Below are 22,682 nucleotides of genomic sequence, written 5' to 3' on the forward strand. Positions count from 1 at the left end.
CCTTTGTGGCCTCTGCACCAGCTCCTGCCTCTAGGTTCCTGTCCTGTTAGTTCTTGCCCTGACTTCCATTAGTGAGGGACTGTGATGTGGAACTGTAGGCCAAAATGAGTTTTATCCCCAATTTGCTTTCCATCAGTGTTTTATCACAGTAATAGAAACATCAAGACATCAAATATACTTTGAATAACCAAACAGTCACTAATTCCATCCTCAGAATTTAGTTTTCTGTCCCTCTTAGCCAGCCTTTTTCCAACAGAAACTGTGGTTTGGGGGGGGCGGGGGGGAATGGTGCTTTCCAGATTTCACCAATAAGGAATATGAACTTTCAAACTATGATCAACACTGGATTAAGAAGTATCAGAATCCTAGAAGAAAGCCAGAAATAGCATCAGCAATTACAAGGGTGCTGAGGCAAGAGAAAGTTTAAGTCTTCTGGAGGATTATAAAGGAGGCCCTCCCTTTTCAGCACAACATAGCAAACTGAAAAACAAAGGAAAGATGAAGAGATGTGTTTATTCTTTCAAGTATTATTAAATAATATAAGTTTTGGTGACTTGTGTTTTAGAAACACTACAGCAGGAATAATGTTTGATAGAAGTAGCTTGTACTATAATTGCATCACAGTGGAAGAAAACAAATCCATCAGCTCCATAGTCTTTGCACACAGCTATTGCCACTTGTCATCATGCTGTCTGTGATGACTTTCACACTGCATGGAACAGCTGAGGACCTGCTACCCATGCTAAGGTCCTCAAGACCGACAGTATTAACTATCTTGAAAGAGCAGATATCATAGCTACCTATAGGAGAATTGTGGATATAGTTAAGCAAATAACAAATAAAATTAGATTAAAGGCACAAATAAAACTGCAGTGGTAGTGTATCAATCTTGATTGTCAACTTGGCTAGAATGAGAAAGGTCTAGGAGATAGCAAAGCAGGCCTCTGGTTATATATGTGAGGGTGTAAAATCATGAGGTCTCTGGCCTAATGAATGGCTTGTTTATTCATTAATGGAATAAAATGTGAGTACATTGCTGAGACAGGGCAGCACTTGGAATTGAGGACCTAAACTGAGGCCAGAGATGAGCAGCAACATGTCCTCAAGGGCTCTATCTGGCCTGTCCCCTTGCAACTATAACTATGGCTCTACTTTGCTTCCTGCCCACCACAGTGTGATCTGCTCCACAATTCCTTCCTTTCCATATTTGACACCTCTAAAATCCTAAGCAAAGGACAATTTTCTCACTTGGGTTATTTGCATCAAGCATTTTATCAGTGACAGGAAAGTTAAAACTGTAAACCTACAACTGTCTTTCAAGTCATTATCCAGAAATTATTAGTTTATTTGCTGATTGTTGGGAATGGAAGTGTACAAAAACTCAGTAGAATATTTATTTTCTACTTCTTTTTCCTGGCTGCAAATGTTACATAGAATGTAAAAGGTTTTTATAGAGAAAAGGATCATCATAGCTCTGAACAGTCCCTCTCAAAAGTGCTGTGAGAAATTGATACACATTCCCAGTAGTTGCTTTGATGCTAAAGGAAGTGGCAAAAAGAAGTAAAATTTGAAACTCACAAAAAATTCTTTACAGTGGCTAGAGAGATGGTTCAATAGGTACTTACTACTCTACCAGAGGACCCAAGTTCAGTTCCCAGAACCTATGTTGGGTGTCTTAAAAACACCTGTACCTACACCTTTAAATAATCAATGCCCTCTTCTGGCATCCGGAGGTATCTGCACTCATGTGCACATACCCACACAGACACATAATTGAAAAGAAATCATTTAAAAATAAGGTGTTATAAATGTACACAATATAAATGATTAGAGACCAATAACTTGGACTATCCTCCCTAAAACTATTATTAAACAATATTTAACTATTCTAATCCTCATTTAAGATGCTGAAGGAGCTAAGGACAGTGTGACTGGGGTCATGCCTTTGTAATGTAGTGGTTACTGGAGCAGAAAAACTGTATAATTGCTAGGTTAGGGCTCAATATTATTTCTGAAAATAAACATTCAGTATGTAATAATTGCTTCAATCACCTTTTTGTTTAGTAAATGTGAAAAGTAATTTGTATATAAGATGGGTGAGAGAAGGATTTTTGGGAAACTGGAAGAAGATTGGAAAAAAAAAACCTAAAATGAAGTGCATTCTCTGTAGTTTCTAAAAATGCCTATCAGGCTACTACATAGTGTGTGTATACATGGCTCCCAACTTTCTGGGAGGTTTACAGATTCCCCTATTATCCAAAAAATGTATTCACATGGACCCAAAAGTCTATTGAGAACAAAAGCAGATGTGGATGTGCTTGGAAAACTGGCCTGGAAGAATGGCAAAAGGTAGGTGGAAGACTAGAGAAATTGAAGATTTAAAAACCTAAGTGGTAAACTTGAATTTTCATTTGGAAGAATTTTCAGATGGGCATTGAAGGAAGCTTGGTATGAGCAGCATACCAAAAAAGGGAGACAGAATATGAACCTACGATATGATAAGTGGGTGATGAGGCTGAGGAGGAGAATATGAAAGATGTTGGCACGTCACAAATATTACAGGACCTAAAAGCTAAGCAACTATTAAACTCCAGAGAAGCACTGAGTCATGCATCAAAATGAAGTATATTTATATATTTTTGAAATGTTGCAGACTTTGAAAACTATTCTTTTTTTCTGTTTTTTTTCTTTTTTCTTCTCCTTTATTAATTTATTCTTGTTACATCTCAATGGTTATCCCATCCCTTGTATCCTCCCATTCTTCCCTCCCTCCCACTTTCCCCTTATTCCCCTCCCCTATGACTGTTCCTGAGGGGGATTACCTCCCCCTGTATATGCTCATAGGGTATCAAGTCTCTTCTTGGTAACCTGCTGTCCTTCCTCTGAGTGCCACCAGGTCTCCCCCTCCAGGGGACATGGTCAAAGGTGAGGCACCAGAGTATGTGAGAAAGTAATATCCCACTCTCCACTCTACTGTGATTGTTTCTTGTTATTTATTTCAAGCTAAATGAGTGCACGAAGAAAAAATGAAGTCAATAACAAACAAATATGTTCAGTATGACTTAATCATTGAAACTTAGGATGCTAAAATTGCTTCACATATTTTTTATGTTAAGATTGAAAACATTGATAGTTGAGACCAAGTTCTCAACTAAAGAAATTCACTAATCCATGATTACTTTTTCTATAACAATGCAATTCTTAGCACAAAAATGAGTTTTTAAAGGCTGGGGCATGGCAAACACAAGGCCTTAGGTTTAGTCTCCAGAATACTAAAGTGTCATTTTTGTCTGATGCTAACTTTTGCAGGAATTGAAAAAAATTTTAGAGTATAATTTTTCAATAAATGTAAAAATGTATTTTTCTATAAGATGGATCAGAGAAGAGGAGGAATAGAAAACGGACTAAAAGGGACTACATTCTCTGTAGTCTCTAAACCACCTATGAGGCTTTTCATACTTTCAAAACTTTTGTATTTAGAATACTATTATCCTCTAAAAAATTATTGAGGACTCCAGAGAGAATGTTTATGTGAGCTATAACAATTAAGAGTTGTCATATGGAATTTTTAGTTCTGAAATAGGTACTTACTTACTGTAAAATAATTACAATAAAAATTCTTATACAGTGCAGCCCAGGCTGGCCTCCTACTTATGATCCCCCTGTCTGCCTCTTCAGCATATACTACCATAGTACTCCACCACAAAAAACCCTGGGGAAGGGGCTGCAAACAGGGTCCACTATGTAGCTTTGACTGCTCTGTAACTCCCTGTATAGACCAGGCTATCCTCAAACTCAGAAATCCACCTGCCTCTGCCCCCTGAGTGTTGGGATTAAAGGTGTGCAACATCATACCTGGCAAACAATAACATTTTTATATGCTAACGTACAGCTCTTGTGAAAAATAATACAATTTCTAAAACAGAATAAAAATATGAGTGAGAAGAGTGGCACTGTCAGATCTCTATTATACTCTGGGAACTGATAAGCATACAATACTATAGTTTGGGCTAGTAATCAGTCTCAAAAATACATAAACATTCTCTCAAGAAATGACTTTATTCTCCTGAATGTCTCAGAGAAGATGGTAAAGATGGAAAAGGTACAAAGAAAAATGAGGCAAAATGTAAGAAATTTGACCCTAATTTTATTCTAATCTTTAAAAGCCAAAATTCTTTTTCAAAATTCTAATTTTTAAAAATTAGAAATCATTAGGTATGTTAGTACTACAAAAGATGGCAAAATAAACAAGAATCAAAGTTTGTAAAAAAAATTACTATACTATACTCACGAGAAAATTTTAGAAAGGAAATCCAACTAAATCGTAAGTCAACCTTTCCCTTTATGAAATCATATAATGACCATCTCTAAGGAATACACACAGAGAAATACATGTGGTCATGCCTTCATATATACATTTAATGTTAACTATTTAATGTTATTTATTTATTTAATGTTAACACTTGGAAAATACTGAATTATAAAGTACAACTAAATTAGGTCAATAGCACCTATTTTTCCATGCTTTCAAGAATCAATTTAAATATAATACACATATACTTTATTCAGAGTTCAAACTATGGTATCTATTAACAAAATGATAAGTTAAGAGGTAAGACAGCCAATGAATAAACATGACTTTCTACTCCATCCAAAAGGCTGTGTTTTATATTTTTTCCTATAAGTCATAGCATCAAGATATCCAAGAGACTAATCAGCCTATGTAGGAGACCCCACTTTGTGTCCTCCTACAGGGAACTTATTCACTGACTTCATCACAAAAATAGATTTTACTATGAGCTAGATTGCTGCACTAACAGAGTCTAATCAACTATAGATTCCTGAAATCTTCTTTTTCCATTTTTTTCAATTGTTAAGTATGTAGGCAATTGGAAGATTCAGTTGATTCCTAGAGCAAAGGAGTCTACTAAATACAGAGAGGTTGAAAAGCTTACAAAAAGGGCAGAGTCAGTGTGTGTGTGTGTGTGTGTGTGTGTGTGTGTGTGTGTGTGTGTGTAATTATAAAGTGGTTTTTAAAGCCTCATTAAATTAAATATTCTTTTCAATGTAATAAAGACACCAAGAGTGTTGTTTACTTTAATTCACATTATAATCACATGTAATATCTTTTTTTTTTAGACAAATGAATCTTTTAATAGAAAAAACACACACACATGCAACACAAATCTTTTCCCAATTCTAGAGTTTCAGTCCTTCACCTCAGGAGATGGCCTGTGCCCACCACCACCACAGCGTGGTCTCACTCAGAGGGCTCCAGTGCCCACTGCTCCTGGGGCTTCATGTTCTCCTGCTGCATCTTCTTCACTGTGGACGCAAGCACTGCTTCTACAGAGGCTGAGGAGTAAATGCAGTTGGCCTTAATGGAAATCACAAATTGTCCTCCATTCTAGAGAAAGGTGTGGTCATTCAGGGCCACAATCTGGGTTTGGTCTGGCTGGGCAACATCAGCAAAGATCACATTTACCATTGTGATAGGCATGCGGTACTTGTGTAGGTGCCAAGCATCGTCAACCACAGGAATAATGTTGCTCCTTTTCTTGGCCAAGTTGGTGAGGTCACGGCCAGAGCAGTGGGAGAACTCAACTGCATACACCAGGCCATCCAGGCCAACAATATCAGAGACATCAGAGATGTGTGGCACCAAGGTAGAGCACGTTGGCCCCTGGCTTCATGTGGATCTGCTCTACATCGCCAAGGATTGCTGGTGCCAACTTGGAGCACGAGTGGTGGGGTCCGAGGCTTGGTACTCAATTTTGTGATCTCTTGAAATAGAGACTCTCTTCTCTCCACACACACGTTCTCCAGGGACCATATTCTTTGTGGCAAGGGCATCCTTCTTTCTGTGACAGATAAAGGCGCCTTCATGCCAGTGTGGTTCCACCATCACATTCTTCCCTGACTGGTTTCCTCTTTTGCCCACCCGGCCACCACCTCCACCCAGGCTGCTCCCAGACTCGAAGCCTCCACCTCCGCTTCCTCCTCCACCTCTTTGGCCCCTGAAGCCACTACCTCTGCCCGGACCTTGACCTCCACCAATGCCTTCTCATCCATTGCCAAAGCCTCTGCGGCCTCCTTGTCCTCCTCCTCTACTGCCTGTCACCAAAGCCTCCTCTGCCACCAAAGCCACCACCACAGGGGCTGAAACCCAGCTTCATTACTGTGTTCTGCTAGCGCAGTTCTGGCAATCTGAGGCATCCCCCACCTCCATGAGTTTCAGACTTTCAAACGTGGATCACATGTAATTTCTTATCTTATTAGCAAAATTAGTTCATGTCCCAGAAAACAAAGTGTCATTAAGTGTTAAGCATTCCATATATTGTGGCTACTTCTGGGAAAACAAAGACACAAATGCTTATAAAGCTTCCTACATAATCTGTTGATACATTCAACATCAGTGTTGAATAATTTTGGTTTAATCTCTTACTGGATTAATCAATTCTCAGGGAAGTGATCAGTTGCTGGAAACTCATATAAGAGAACATAATGTCTGGAGATGTTATAAAGAATAAATAAAGCTTACTTTAAGTGAGTGTTACAAAAATGAATAGAAGTAAAAAGAAATTTTAGATGACAATATTTTGTTACATAATTTGGAGCTAAATTTCTTTCAAAGCTTTATATAAAAAGTATTCATGTTAAACTGAAAGCTGCAGTAGTATTGACAATTCTCACCAGAATCTGAACGTCTGTGGCCTGCTCTTGAACCATTTGCATTGCTTTTGCCAGATCTTCTTCTCCTTCTGGAATACTGAAATTGTCATCTGGTATCTAGACAAGGGTAGGACGAATGAACACAAATGTCAAGTACCATATGGCAATCCCTCTAATAAGAAGATACAAGGATCCTACAGATGTTCAAACCATAGTTAGTCCCCAGCCTCACACATAATAGTGTTCCCATGTAAACATACAATGAAGTTTAGTTTATGAACTAGGCACAATATGAAATTAGTAATCATGATTATAATAACAATCATAACAACAGACTACAATAAGTCATTTAAAACTTATTATTTATTTGTGGAGTTTTAAGGCCAATTTTTGAGCTGTAGTTGGCCATGTATAACTAAAACCGAGAAAGAGGAGACAATATTGGTCAGGTCTCATACAGTCCTTGCACTGAGGAAGGAAATTATACAAGTAAATAAAAAGCATCATGTTAAATTAATGCTGATTGGAAACAGAACATATCTACATTTAATTTTTAAAAAAGTATTTCTAAACTAAAGCTTCCGAGATATATACCCCATGTAGGGCACTGCATCATCCTAGAAACCCAAAAGTATGTATAACTAACTTGCCTCTTGCCTGTCCAGGCCACAGGCTACCAGGCTCACAACCAAGTCTCAGAAGTAATGGCAGGTTTTGATGAGAACAATGAATTAGAGGAAAATGCTGAGACAGGAGCATGTTTTGCAGAGCTAAAGTTAGAGCAGAAGAAAGCAGAGGCCTGAGCTCCAACTGGTGCTGGCACTCTGGCAACCTCTGCCAGTAGCAATCTAGACAAAGGGGGAAGTTCTTCTTTGGGAATGACCATCCATGGGCCCCCTAGACAAGGAGGTACCAGGAGCTGAATCTAAACAATGATGTTGGTGAACCAAAACAGGCAGATTTCCCACCCAATGTAAATGAATAACAGCATTTTTCCATCTCATTCATAATCAGCCAATAGCTAACTTCTGTTCAAAAAGTAGTTTATCTTAAATAAAGTCCTTATATATTCCAGAAAGTAAGACAATTCATTCATAGGAATGACTGCAGTGAATTCACTAAGATGAAAATTAACAAATTACCTCTTCATATTCACAGTCATCTTCTGAGGCTTCAGTTATGGTGACCTCTGATTATTTTGTCAAGTTAAAATGCAAAACTGGAATAATGTTATTGTGTCAAAATTACTTGATCTCAAATACAGTATTGGATCTAATTACTTCAATATGAAAATTTTAAATACTTATAATTTGATTTTCAACCTTTTTCCCCATAAGGCCTACAAATTTAGATATAAATTATTTCAATTAGTTTGATTCTAAGAATATTTACAAAATACAGCATATCATTAAGATAACATAAATTAGAAGGCTGAATGACTACTCAGTTTCTATTTATAGTAAAGTTTCCCTAATTTTTAGCATATATAAACTAACATAGCAATCAATTCAATATTTTATGAATGTACCAAATATCAAGTTACCAAAAATGATTCCAACAAGAAGGAGTTCTAAAAGTGCTGCTGTATCACATATGACCAGTCCCCAGGTACCAGATACTTGCCAAACAGTCAATATTTTGTGGTCAGGCATGAGTTTCTCTGTCAATAATATTGTGAAAAGTAATTAGGCTTAAAAATAACTAGTTCAAATATTAAGCAACAACTATACATAGATTATATATGCCCGCAATCTCCTTCATATCTTCAATATATCCACATTAAATACTCCACGGAGACATGACTACTTGTGCTAGTTATTCATTGCTGCAAAACAATTCCCAAAGGATTTTCTTCTTCCTTCTATTACAGCTTGCCAGCTATGCCTTAGGGAGTACCAAGCTGCTGGCTGCCATATCTTTAAGTTGCTTTTTCCTTTACCAATATTAAATCCTCAGAATAACTGTGTAATTCAAGTTCCACACCCACCCTGATACTTATGTTAGCACCCCAGTTACCAAACTCTATGTTTACTATGTACTGGTGCATAACAATTTTCCAAAAGCATATGGCTTAAAAGAACAATAAGGAAACACTGCTTATTAGAGTATAGATGAACCTATAAGACAGTAAACCAAACAAAAATAAATCAGATACACAAAGAATACACAGGATCTCACGTGTATCTGGAGACTACAAATTGCTCAACTTAAACAAACAGAAAGTACCCTGCCCCTTAGAGGCATTGCAGGTGAGGCTGCTGTGTCATGAGAGCAGAAGGGCTGACCTTGCCCCTCACCTGAGCAGCACAGCAGAGCTGGCCCTGATGGGGAGGGGACGCACTGGTGAACTGGCCATGAGGGTGTGAGCACAGAAGAGTTGGCCCCGCCCTTGGGGTAGTGCGGAAGAAGAGATGTCCTCATCCCCTCTCCTCCCTTGACAACGATGGCAGATAGAAAAGCTGACCCAGGGTCATGAACGTGGAAGAAATGGACATATCCATGTTCCTCACTTGCTACAACACTTCGGAGATCGGGCCCTGTACCTCACCTGGGCAAGAGGATAGAGCTGGCCATGGATTCAGGGAGGGAATTTGCTGGTGTGAGCAGGAGAGCTTGGGGCTGACCAGCTCAGGCATCTCTCAGACTCAGATCCAGGGCTCTGAATTAGCCCACCCCAACATCTACTCACTGATGAACTGCTGGAATCTGCAAAGGGACCAGAGTCTTACAGATCCAATATTAAAGGATCTCCATGACCCAGGACAACAGGATGTCTGCAAAGAGTCCCAGTGAGGGTCTAGTATTGATAGAGTGGCAGAAGACCCTACAATGAATATTTGCAAGCAAAGACATATGGGCAACTGAGTAGATTGTGGGGCTCGCTGTGACATACTACAACTTCTACAACTACATTTTTTCCCTGTTGGGGTGAGGTTGCAAGGGCAGAGGGCAAAGGGAGAGGGAGATAAGTGGGATTGGAGGACATGATATGAAACTCACAATGAACCAATAAAAAGTTAAAAAAAAAAATAAGGAAGAAAGTAGAAGGCAGTTACCACAGGTTAAAGGTGGAAAAATGCAGAGATGTTGATCAAAGAGAACACATTTCCAGTGCTGAAGTGAGTAAGTTCTGGAAGCTTAGTGCACAGTATGATGCATCATATACTTGACATTTTTCAAAGAGCAGAGACTTTCAGTAGTCTCACTACACCAAATGAAGAACCCCCTCAAAAAGAAGAAAATCAAACACGTGACCCAGCTTCCCATGCCTGGATATAAACCCAAAGGGACCAAAGTCAGCAAACAAACATGGAAATGGCAGTACAGCTGTACTCACTGTGTCTCTGTGCACAACATGTTCGTTAACAAGAAAATATGGCAAATACACACACACACACACACACACACACACACAATGGAATCTTGTTCAGCTATAAAGAAGAAAAAATATGTCATGTTCAGAAGATCATCATATTAAGCACAGGAGACTTGGGAGGACAACTTCTGCATGTTTTCTCTAATACGAGAAATCTAGATTATTCAATATACTCATGTATACATGATATCACAGTAGGCACTATCAGAGTGAGACCAGTGGGAGGTGGGAGGATGCAACGAAGAGGAGGATACAAGAAGGACTATGAAGCAAGATGCATGATATAAACGGATAAAATGTTACAATGGAGCAAATTATTTTGTATGCTAACTAGAGCAACAATTTTTTGTTTGTTTTAGTTTGTTTTGTTTTGTTTTGTTTTGTTTTTTTGAGATAGGGTTTCTCTGTGTAGCCTTGGCTGTCCTAGACTTGCTTTGTAGACTAGGCTGGCCTTGAACTCACAGCGATCTGCCAGCCTCTGCCTCCCAAGTGCTGGTATGTGTTGTGTGCCTCCATGCCCGGAAAGCAACAATTTTTAAAAGATAATAGAGGAGACAAATACATTGTATTAGTTACTTTGCTGTTGCTGTGATACAACACCATGATCAAGACAACTAATAGAAGAAAGCACTTATTTTGTCTTATAGTGGTTCTAGAAGGTTAAAGTCCATAAAGCCAGTATGGAGGAGGAAAGCAGGCATAGCGGCTAGCGCAGAATGCTGCGAAGTCACAACTTGAAATACAAGTACACAACAGAGAGTAACTGGAAATGGCCAGTCTTTAAACTCTTAAACCTCATCTCTAGTGATATACTTTCTCCAACAAAGACACACTTCCTAAGCCTCCTTGAAGAGTGTCATCAACTGGAGACCAAGTGTTCCAATACGTGAGCCTATGAGGGACACTGTCATTCAAACCAACACATGCATTAATTTCTCAAATGTCTATGTATCAAAGTTTTACATGTACAGCTTGAATTTATGCAATCTATATCTGTCAATCATACTTCAATACAGCCTGCAAAAAAAACAACCATTTGCTATTTCACACTTTCTGAAGGTCAGTAACTTATTAGCTACTTGGCTGGATGATTCTAAAGGCCTACCATTATGTCATAATCAAGGTGACAGGTGGAAGTCATCTGAAATGTGAGTTAAAGCATGAGTTTATAGGACATTGCTGACTGACACTGTCTCACTCTTAGATGAAGGCCTTAGTTCAGTTTTCATGTGAGCTTCTCCACAGGCTTCTTAAGCATCTTTCAGACATAGTAGCTAAGCATACATCAGAATTGGCAATTCATAATGTGGAAACCACAGCAGCTTTTATAGCCAAGCTTCAGAAGTTGCAGGCTCAATATCTTAAAGGCTTTATAGGGCAAGAATGCTCAATATACGTGGACTAGTAAAGAGCACGCCCTGCTGCAGCCTGGCTTAGTGAATAAGATACATGCTCACACAGTGAGCATGAAATCCTGGGTTCCATGTCAAGAACCTCAAAAACAGAACAGGAACACCAGAAGGGGCCATTGCTTATCATTTTAGGGATGTCCTAGCCAACAAACTATCTTTTATATGCTTTTAAAAGATCTAAAAGAGGAAATATGTGAGAAAATAATGTACAATAGTATTTGGATTGCAGTAAAAGCAGATTATTATTATTATTATTATTATTATTATTATTATTATTATTATTATTATTATTATTCCTTTCCTCACTCTAGAAAGAGATGAGCATCTATGGAGAAATCTTTCCTTATTGGTTAAGATGAAAGGACAAATGCAAGCCAGTTCTAGATTTGCAATTTCTGATACATTTTTACTTAAATAAAATTTTCTGAGGCTGAGCCAGAGATTAGCCTCTTCTGAGAACTGGCTACTACAAGGTGATTTCAATAGCACTTCTTCACATTCTCCAGGAAAAAAAGGCATAAATATCCCAGAATCCTCTGCACAGACCTTAACATATTAAGTACACACTGCCTCTATGAGGGCTAGATGCCATAAGTGGGTTGTTAACAAGATGATATAGAGATGAAAATGTGATTTGTCCTCAGAACACTGGCAGTATCAGTTAACACTTGGAACTCCTTTACAGCAAATATTCTAGCCAGTAACTTTTAAACATGAAGAAACATATTGCTCCCCCACAAAAACAAAACAGATTATGAGAAAAATACCATTTTATAAAGCATAGAACTGTATCCCATGGACTATAGCAATGTTTATTTTCAAAATGACCCTTTGAGATTAAATGTCCCAGTTATCTCTAAGATGAAAATTAAGAAATTGAAATTAATAGGTTTCCTAGGGATCACATAGCTATAGATGACAGAGACAAGTTTCTTGAGTCCAGTGCCAATAGTTTTCAGGCATGTCATACTGTTTCTACATGGGTATAATAAAAATATGGGACTTATTAATATCTTACACAATATAAATACAAAATTTGTTAACAATATTCTGGGTAATGAACTCACATATTTATTTTCCAACTCTCAGTGGCACCTCACCAGAATCTAGACAAAATTATTTAAACAGCTCAGTTTGAGAACCACAAAGGAGAGGGAAGTATAAAACAGCTAAAGGCTATAGAGCTGATCATTAATCTAATCAAGACCAAAGGACTAATAAGAAGAAATATAAACAAAGCACCCAGAAGAGGACCTAATACTCTCTCTGACTGACACCTTTAACTATCCTAAGTGTCCACAACATGACCTGTACAGAAAAGCTTCTGAGAGCAGCTCATCTCACACACAGTGGTGTCGTGCTCTTCAAAAACAGCTATACTTTGACATGGGTATTTGTATGCATGCTAGCAGCACATGGCAAATGCACAAGCCAATACTAAATGATTCTGTGACACTTTGCAGATGTGCAAGTCACTGGAAATAGAGACCTCAGTGAATGTGAAAACTGGAGGAGAAAGGGAAACAGAAATTAGACACAGCAGTGCAGCGCACCCTGAGGATCTTGCCAATAGGAACATGAAGCCGCAGACTTGACTCTACCCTCTCCATTGCTGGGATAAAGATGAGTCTGCAGCAAGATGCCAACTCAGGATCCACCTAGTGAAAACAGCGGCCCTACTCAGCACATCAGTGTCCGTTTCCAAAGTCTCACAGGTTCTCACAGAGAGAATGCACCATATTCAGATACTGATCCCAACCCGTGGGACATCCTGAGAGATTAAACGCACAAGAATCAGATGAAGTGTCACATGTGGGAAGGTTTTTGGAAGGCATTTCTCTGAAGCGCAGTCTTGCAAGGGAGGTAAAGGGCAAGTCATGGACAGCTGTCTGAAAGGAAAAGAAACAACTCTTCACTCTGCTTCCACTTTCACTGAGCAACTTCCTCACCTGTTTCCAAACCTCTCAGGAGACCCTATGTTCTGGGAAACACCCATACAATTAAGCTCTTTGGGAGTTGCATGCAGACCTGTTTTCCACTGGGAAAACTAAGTTGAGCACTTGGACTCAAGCTAGCTCTGAGCCCTTCAGGTCTCTACCTGCTCTGTGCCGATGACGCCTTCAAAGAATAGAATAACGGTAATAGTGAGGGCTCCAAGTCTCCCCTCCACCTCCTTTGTTGCCGCCCCTCTCCCCCTCCCCATCTCTGGCTCCTGCCTTTGTGTGCACTCACCTCTGCAGAGCCTCACTCCTTGTCCTTGTCTCTTCTCCTTTCTCTGGACATCCCTTCCTACCTACCTCCACAGCACCTCCCACTTACAAGTCTGATTCTGTATCTTAGTGTTGGTGTCTAGTGAGAGAATGCAGCTCCTACTCTGCCACTTTTGAACATGTGAAGGAATGTAGGAACCTGAGAGTTTTTACACTATGAAATACTACTCAATACTTAGTCATAGAGGGAGCAAATGTCAGTCTCTAAGCCAGCAGAATCTTCCCTGGATCCTGATACGATGGGCTCCAGTAGAAGATAGGCCACTGTTTATATTGCATGCACTGACACTATCACAGTACCACAGAAGACCCAACCTCAGGACTCGATGCCTGACAGGGACATCTCAGCTGGACTAACCACAGAGACGGCAGCCTGGATGGGATCCAGTATGTTCTTCTGCAAATGGGCCACAGGTGGAAATCGATGAGCAGGTCACAGCTTTAAGCAATAAGAAAACTTCTCCACAAGCAAGATTCTTGCACTGACACACTTGTAGGTAGTGATTACAGCCAGCAGCTCCTTTAGAGAGAACCAGAACAAAACATCCCCAAACTATGCTTTCCAGGACTTCCCAGAGCTACTGTAGACAGAAATCACTTTGTAATCTTTGCCTCTTCTCAGAGCCAATGCTCGTAGAAGCAATAAAAAAAATAAAATAAAAGATAAAAAAAATCTAGCCTGTATCCTCCCTCATTAACATCTTATTTACCAAACTGAAAAGGTGCTATAAATAGCAAACATCACTGTCATCTTCCTTCTCTTAGGAATATCAGCCTAAATAAAGTTAACTGAGAAATATGCCTAAGAGATGACAAGTCATTAGCATGTCTGTTATCGCATTCTTACCGCTGTTTACTTCTGGCAGTCTTTACCAACAAGTCTTCATGGTCCTCTGAATTATTAGCACCATATAAGCAAAGCTATTGCCAATTCAACAGACTTGGCAAGAACAGAAAGCTGCTGGCAACTCTGGTACAAGACAGCTGTAAGACACTTTCAGGTTGGAGCTGAACTGCCAAGCAACATGTAAACTGTGTAGTTCTCTTGGTGGGTGGGTCTTTCCAATTTGTAGGCTAGGAGACACAGAGATGGGAGCCCTATACACTATTCTATCTGAACACTTCTGTTGTGTTTTTAAAACAGAGTCTGGCTATGTAGTTTCAGCTAACCTGAAACTGCCACTCCTTTTCCTTTATTCGGCACTCCGAGGGCCAGGATTGGGGGCATGTGCTAGCATGCCCAACAGTACTGAAAATGTAATGGCTAAAAGTCAAGATATTTGTCAGACCTGTAGCATCTTGGGAGCTTGTTATCCATGAAGAAGCTCGGTGTTCACCTGGATTTACTGATTAAACGCATCATTTACAGACACATGTGTGAATCATTAAAGTCTACTAGACCACAGGACACAGTAAAAGGTGTTGTTCTCTCTAAACAGCCCATGACAAGTAATTCTGAGCATTTGGACTTAGTAACATAGCTGCTGGTCTAGAATCTACATTCAAGTTGTCAAATCTTATTTGACTCTATGTGTTTGAATAGATAAATTCGAGTCTCTAAGTACAAATTTTCTGAACATAATTGGAAGTATACTAGTTGAGTATTTAGCAATTAAGTATTTCACAAATATATTTTATAGTCATTTAAACTTCAAAGTGTATCATTTTGTAAACTCAGAAATATGTTATCTACAGAAGTTCTGAAAGAAAGACAGACAAACAGAAAGGAAGGGAAAGACAGATGCCTGTAAGTCCATTATATTAGCTACTGCTTTTCAGTTACTTGAATAATATTTGGGGGGGGGGGCGGGTTGGTATCACAAAATAACAAAACATTAAAAGAAATAAACAATAATAAAAAGCAATAAAGATAGAATTTTTACTTAAGTAAAAGTTATCAGTAGAACTTTCTCCTCTAGTGGGGCACTTCCTAGACAGGAGACACCTCAGATAGGACACCAGTCTAACATTACAGCCTTCATCCAGGATGGCTCTGTAACCCTTGATTCTGCAGCTGTAGACACTGGGACTGTATCCAGAGAGGAAGATGCTGTGCAGGCTACCTTAACTGTACCCAGGCATGAGAATCTGCTCTTGGGACAGTGGGGACCTTAAAGCAGGCAGCAAACTCATCTACACAGCCTAAGATGAATTCTTACTGTTGGAATACACAGAAAGACAAAACAGTTAAACACCAGTTGGGGAGTGGAGCTAAAAGAGGAAGAGAACCCTTCAGTGCTTCCCTTTCCTCAAGTGTGCACTTCATTTTCCTTCCTTGGAAAAGGTTTTGGTTTTGACATGTAACACCAACGTTAATTAACGTTTAGTTGCTTTAACTCAAGTACATCCCAGCCTGCATCTCATAATTGAAATTGGGAACTAACTTCATGGGCCACCCTCCTCACTACTACAACCAAAACTTCTCCAAACTACAACTTTTTAGTATCACCGACAACCCCACCAGACGTTTTGTCCATGCTCGGTAGACAATTACTTGCCCCAGGCTATTTTATAAAATTGCAAGTATTTTCCTAACAAGATGAGGAATCCATGCATGCATTCCTTGACTAGATTTCTAAATGTTGTGGTGATGCGAAGATAAGAGCCAAGTCATTTGTATTTTTGGTTGTGAGCCCAGCCTTTATCTCAGCATGCTGAATGCTGACATCCTGCATCCTCCATGTTCCAGCCCCAGGCACTTCAGTTGCTGTCACCCATCAGAACAGGACAGCTCCCAGGACAGCATTGTAGAAAGCTTCTGATCCCAACTGGTCCAGCATTTCAGACTGTCCCACACAGGGCTCCTATTAAGCCTAGAATTTCACAACATTTGGAAAATGGAGCACAAACGCTTTCCCTGGCTTACTTAACCATTTTCCCCAACTTTTTTGTTGGCGGGGGTGGGGGGGGACGAACCCTCCAAAGGTATTATTCGCCCTAAATCAGCCTGAAGAAATGTTAAGAGAATGGCATCCCATTTCCTCTAAGGGAGGTTGGATAGTTCATGTTTACTCTTTTGGTCTACAGATGCTTATTTTCATTGAGAGTTGGTTATAAGTTATTATTGGTCTTATACAGAGAGGAAACTAGGTTGGACTCAGGGACATCTCTTTTTTCCTTTATATTTATTTTGTAGGTAAGGAGATAGGAGCTGAAAAGAAAGAGAGGAGGATATAAAAATATAGAGGGAGGATAGAACAAAAGGTAGATTATTAAGCCGGCCATGGTGGTGACCGCCTTTAATCCCAGCACTCAGGAGACAGAGGCAGGTGGATCTCTTAGTTCGAGGCCAGTCTGGTCTACAAAGAGAGTTCAGGACAGCCAGGGCTCCACAGAGAAACCCTGTGTCAGAAAAAAAAACCTAGGTAGATTATTGAATCTGCTCTTCATCTCAAGGCCTTAATTGTTACTCACAAATAAGGTGTTTTTTAATTCAATGGTATTGAATTTTGTATATTGACGCAAATCATGGTTATGTCAAATACTAGTCTAATTTTATCACGAGAATATATATTCTAAGTCTGATAGATATGATTCTATAGATATATAAGGTAAAATAGTTAAATAAGCTCTTCAAAAACATCAGAAACCTACAGAAAATGGAATTTAAACATGTTTTTATTATTCTAAAGATTCTCCAACAAGATAACTTCTGGCAACACCCAGCCTGCCTCAAAGAAGATGATGAGCATCACAAAACCTCCTCATGGAGATGGCTTCAAATGTGGCAAACCAACCATTGGGCAAAATGTCCTTATTTCTGTCACAGACAGAATTCTGCCTAAAAATGGGGAAGTTTAGATGCAGGCAGAGTCATCTGCCAAGACAGAATAAGCAAGTCCTTAATAGTTCCTGCCTTGCAAATATGTCTATCAGATATATTGGGCCAGAAGGCTGAAGAAGATGCTCCAACAATATAGAGAGTTTTGGGTAACTGTTCAGGCAGTAAACTGTCTCACTCATTTTTTCATTTTGGAAGTTGCTAACCTGCACTTCAGGTTCACTCAGGTATTAACGTTTTATTCCTTCTCAAATCTCTGATGGGGTTGAAGACCAGATAGTTTAGTCTTTCAATTAAGCCTAGTAGGTTAGGAATTAAGATGTTCTTAGATCAAGATAGATGTTTTAAGTTAATAAAGATAAGATGATAGATATTGATCTTCATTCAGAAATTTGGACCTAACAAGAAAAGAAAGATGTTTATTTCAAGTTTGCCAACTACAAATAGCCAAATCACTATGAATGTAACATTTATATAATTCCTGATTCCTGAATTATATAAGATTCCCGTGGTTCTTCCTGCTGTATGTAGTTTATTTTATTCATGTGTAATAATATAAATGTATACATCTTTAAAAGAAACATAATAAAAAAAAAGTGTGCTGCCTATTCTTCCAAATTCTACCACATGATGGCTCACAACCATCTATAATGAGATCTGGTACCTTCTTCTGGCCTGCTAGCTCACATGCAGGTAAAATGCTGTATAAGTAATAAACAAATGTTTCAAAAAAAAAAGAGCCAAGTCACTTCTGCTATCAGCTCACCTTGTGAAAGTTTACAACATAAAAGCAATATATCACAAAGCCCTTCACAAGAGAGGAGTCACTGCTAACAACCAACAGGTCCCAGGAAGGACTGTTGCAGCCTTTGGATCTTTCTCTTGAGCACCTTCCTGAGCCATAACAAAACCCCTAGGCCATATTACTGGAAACATTTCCCACATCATCCCAGTTTGCTTCTCTGTTACTGTGATGAAGCACTGGCCTTGTGGTTGGAGCAGGGATGGTTTTATTTACAGGCAACTGAGAGAACCCAAGGCAGGAGAGGAAGGAGGGGCAGGTGAAGCAGACACATGGAGGAACCCTGCTTATAGGCTTGCTTCTCTATTTGCTCAGCCACCTATTACACAGCTTACACTACAGGCCTAGGGATGGCACCACCTACAGTGGGCTGAACCCCCTGAACCAATTAGCAATCAAGAAAATGTCCTGCCGGCACTCAGGAGGTAGAAACAGGCAGATCTCTGTGAGTTCGAGGCCAAGCTGGTCTACAGAGTGAGTTCTGGGACAGCCAGAGCTATAAAGAGAAACTCTGTCTCAAAAAAAAGATAGGAGAGGGGAGGAGAGAGGAAGGAGGGAGGGAGAGAGGAAGGGAAAGAGAAAGAGAGAAAGAAAAAAAGAAAATGACCTTTAGACATGATACATGACAACTGATCTAGACAATTCTTCAACTCAGGTTCCCTCTTTCCATGTATACCAAATTGACAACTGTTTTAATTTGGGATTCTATTGGTGTGAAGAAACACCATGACCAAAAAGCAAATTCAGGAAGAAAGGGTTTAATTGGCTTACATTTCCACAGCACTATTCATTATTGAAGGAAGGCAGAACAGGAACTCAACCAGGGCAGGAACCAGGAGCAGAAACTGATGCAGATGCCACAGAGGGTTCTGCTTACTGGCTTGCTTCCCATGGCTTCTCAGCCTGCTTTCTTTTTGCTTTTCTTTCTTTTTGTTTTTTTTTGTGTGTGTGTGTTTTGGGGTTTGTTTGTTTTTGTTTGTTTGTTTGTTTTTTGTTGTTGTTGTTTTGTTTGGCTTTTTTGTTTGTTTTGTTTTGTTTTGTTTTCAGCCTGCTTTCTCATAGAACTCAGGACCTCCAGCTCAGGGATGGCACCAATCACAATAGGCTGGGCCCCCTCCCATCAACCACCACCCAACAAACCTCCCTACAGGCTTACCTACAACCCAATCTTATGGAAGAATTGTCTTAATTGATGTTTGCTCCTCTCAGGTGACTTTGCCTTCCACTGGGTTGACATAAAGGTATCCAGCACAACCACTGAAGCTGTGACACTAGGTGCAAGTCCTGCTTTTGTGTTTGGCTTGAGCCACATTAGTCTACGCACGCTCCTTATGTCTGCATGTCTAAGAAGGGTAGAATATTTCCTGGAGAATCAAGTGAACCTCTTCCAAAAGCCTTTTTCAGTACTGGCGGGTCACTACCTAGTAGCCGGAGAAGGACATAAACTGCAAGGGCAAATGCACTAGAGCAAAATGAACGAAAGGTGATTACATACATATGCAAGGTAAAGGACAATAGAGTTCTGATTCACTTGTGCACATTATAATTTCTATTTAGCCCCTCAAGTAGCCTGAGGGCTATAGACTCTAAACTCAAGAACGTCTCACTTCGGCAACGATCATAACTGCCTTACAAAACAATGTCAAATAGCATTATATTGTCAATTCCTAATTATGCACGTGAAGACAACCAAGGGATATAAGGATAATTGGCATTCACAATTAATCTTGAAACTTCATTTTGACTAAGAGTTAAAGCCTCTCCCATGACTAAACCTCTTCCCTGAACACTGAATATAACAAAATCAACCAGTTAAATGCTTGACTTTTCTGTCCCCTGGCTATCCTTTGGTTAAAACATGAAACAGTAATTAGCCAACCATGAAGAGGAGGAAGAAAAGCATAGGCACTAGACAATTAACAAATTTGATAATAAAATCCTGAAAATTAGATTTGCTTACATTTGCAACTGTGATTTAAAGCATTCTGGTAAGATCTGTGTGTAACATACAGATTCACAAAAAGTGTGGCCGAGAACAGGAGACCTGTACGGGCTCAAGTCAGATGGGGTCCCACCACTGAGAAGGGGAAGTAGACACAGGGCCCCAAACATAAGAAGACCTCTGCAAGTGATACCAGTTGGCAAAGGGAAAATCAGTTTTCTCCACTTGTGTCATTGAGAGACACCACTTTCTACATTGCAGAGTAGGCTGAATGTCCTGGAGTAACTGTGAAACACAAAATGAACTCAAATGTATGTCTGCGGACATTTTGTTTGGCATTTCTGTCTTATTGATTTTTCACTTGTTTGTATTTGAAGGGACTGTAGCCAGCCTGAGCATGGCCAACTGCCTCTGTCAGGCCTTGCCTTTCTCCCCCATTCCCTTGCTAAAAACCATTAGATTGTATTCCTAAAGCTCACAACTAAGGTCTCTTCCCCTTGTTCTACTCCTGAGGCTGACTACCCAGGTCCATCAAAGTATTGCAGTCCAGCAATCAAAAGCCCCTTTGGCTCACCTAATTAACAAGCCCAATTAAAATTAAACACCTTATCTTAACATGGGGTTTCCCTCTGTACCTTTTTGTGGGTTGTTTTTGTTTTTCTTGAGATAGGGTTTCTCTGTGTAGCCTTGGCTGTCCTGGACTCACTTTGTAGGCCAGGCTGGCCTTGAACTCCTACAGTGATCCACCTGCCTCTGCCTCTGCCTCCCAAGTGCTGGGATTAAACGAATACACCATCAAGCCCCACACCTTGTAGCTTTTTAAACTGCCATTTGCCTATGGGCCACATCTGTCTTTCTAACCAGAAGCAGTCTGGGACAAGCAGTCCTTGACTTTTATTCCCTGCCCTTTGTCCCTCTGGGGCTAATAAATCTCCTTCATGTTGAGAACTTGGTCTTGGGATAACTTGTGCTTTCAGTTTTGACTTTTAATTTTTGTGGGGGTTTTTTTGTTTTTTGTTTTTTTTTGGGGGGGGAGCATTGCTGTGTTTTAGGTTTTGTCAGTTTTGTTTCTTATTTTAGTTTTTGCTGTTGTTTTGGGGGGACCTAAAATTGGATGAAGAGGGAGATGGGCAGAATCTGGGAAAACTTGTGGGAAGGGATAATATAATGTAAATATATTATATGAAGAAATAATTGAAAAAAAGAGGGCGTAAACTAAAATATGTTAAAGTTTTAATTCAGTGCTCTTCTGGAAAATTCCATAAGTCTGTTTTTCTTGTTTAAAGTTTCATTGTGTGAGAATCCTGTACTTATTTTGTAAATATAGCTTCAAAATGTTATCAAACAATTAGTCTCAAGTTAATTAGACTATGTCTAGAGAAATCATTTTCAAGAAAACAAAAATTTTACAAAGGTTTTGTTGGAATTCACTAGCAAAACACTGAAAAACTTTATGCCTGGTACAGATGAATTCAGACATAAGAATCTGAATTATTTTTTTAACTTTAAAGGGAACATTCTGAAAGAGATTTTTTTTTTCCTAGACAGAGTTTCTCTGTGTAGCATTGGCTGTCCAGGACTCACTCTGTAGACCAGGCTGGCCTGGAACTCACAGAGATCCATCCACCTGCCTCTGCCTCCCAGAGTGCTGGGGGATTACAGGTATGGGCTACCATGCCCGGCTATAAAGACTCATTTATGACCCAAAGGCACTCATATATTTTATTCAAACTGATTTCAAGACTTAAATCCTGTAAAGACCATTTTGTATCCAGTATATACTACATATTTTCTGTATAACAGAGTCTGCTAAAGCTCAAACAATGGGACACAAGGGATTATAACTATATAAATAAATAAATGGAGATTTTAGTGTCTTTGACATCTTTATAGATAGTCATCTTTCTTTTATCTACTGAAAGAAAAAAAGTTATATGGCTCTTACTTACAAACACTAAATATTAATCCAAAGTAATTAATGTACCTACCTAGAGGAGGGAACTCTAAGGCCTTACAAAAGAAAATCAGCGAACCTTACTATACACATAAAATTATTCACTTTTTCTGCTACCTCCATTCATTACTGCTCATCTTTATCTGTAGCTTTCTTCCAAACATTTGTCAACTCATTCCACCAACATTTAGTAGCCCGATGTGCAGGGTGGGGTGGCGGGATATTTATCAGTGCTATCACTAAATACCCAAAACGAGAACTACAGAGGAAGGTAGGCAGGCCTACAGAGACAAACTATGCACAATTGGACCCAGCGCAAGACGATGGGTGCAGTCTGACGTTCCAAGCTTCCGTTCTCCAAAGCCCAGACACACACATCTCCCTTAATATTTCAACATCTAATGGACGTTACTGTGAAGGTTTTCTGAGGACTTTTTTTTTTTTTACAACCATTTGTCAGAGGGTTGACTCAA

General features: G+C 39.4%; 1 protein-coding gene and 1 pseudogene across 5 annotated transcripts in view; both read right to left on the bottom strand.

Moving 5' to 3' along the window:
* Nucleotides 1–22,682, bottom strand: part of SPAG16 (sperm associated antigen 16) — an 819,872-nt gene that overhangs the window by 796,689 nt on the left and 501 nt on the right. For all 4 annotated transcript variants that reach the window (XM_084779848.1, XM_084779847.1, XM_084779851.1 and 1 more), the window contains exons 2-3: nucleotides 7,815–7,861; nucleotides 6,694–6,789 (exon numbers count right to left, since the gene is read on the bottom strand). In XM_084779848.1, the coding sequence (XP_084635974.1) occupies nucleotides 6,694–6,789; nucleotides 7,815–7,861 (143 nt within the window). The remainder of the gene's footprint in view (nucleotides 1–6,693; nucleotides 6,790–7,814; nucleotides 7,862–22,682) is intronic.
* Nucleotides 5,216–6,176, bottom strand: LOC311595768 (rRNA 2'-O-methyltransferase fibrillarin-like; annotated as a pseudogene). The gene has a single exon. The product of its transcript is annotated as an rRNA 2'-O-methyltransferase fibrillarin-like (transcript).

This window comes from Acomys minous (genome assembly GCF_964271855.1).
Source record: "Acomys minous genome assembly, chromosome: 4".
Classification (NCBI taxonomy): Eukaryota; Metazoa; Chordata; class Mammalia; order Rodentia; family Muridae; genus Acomys; species Acomys minous.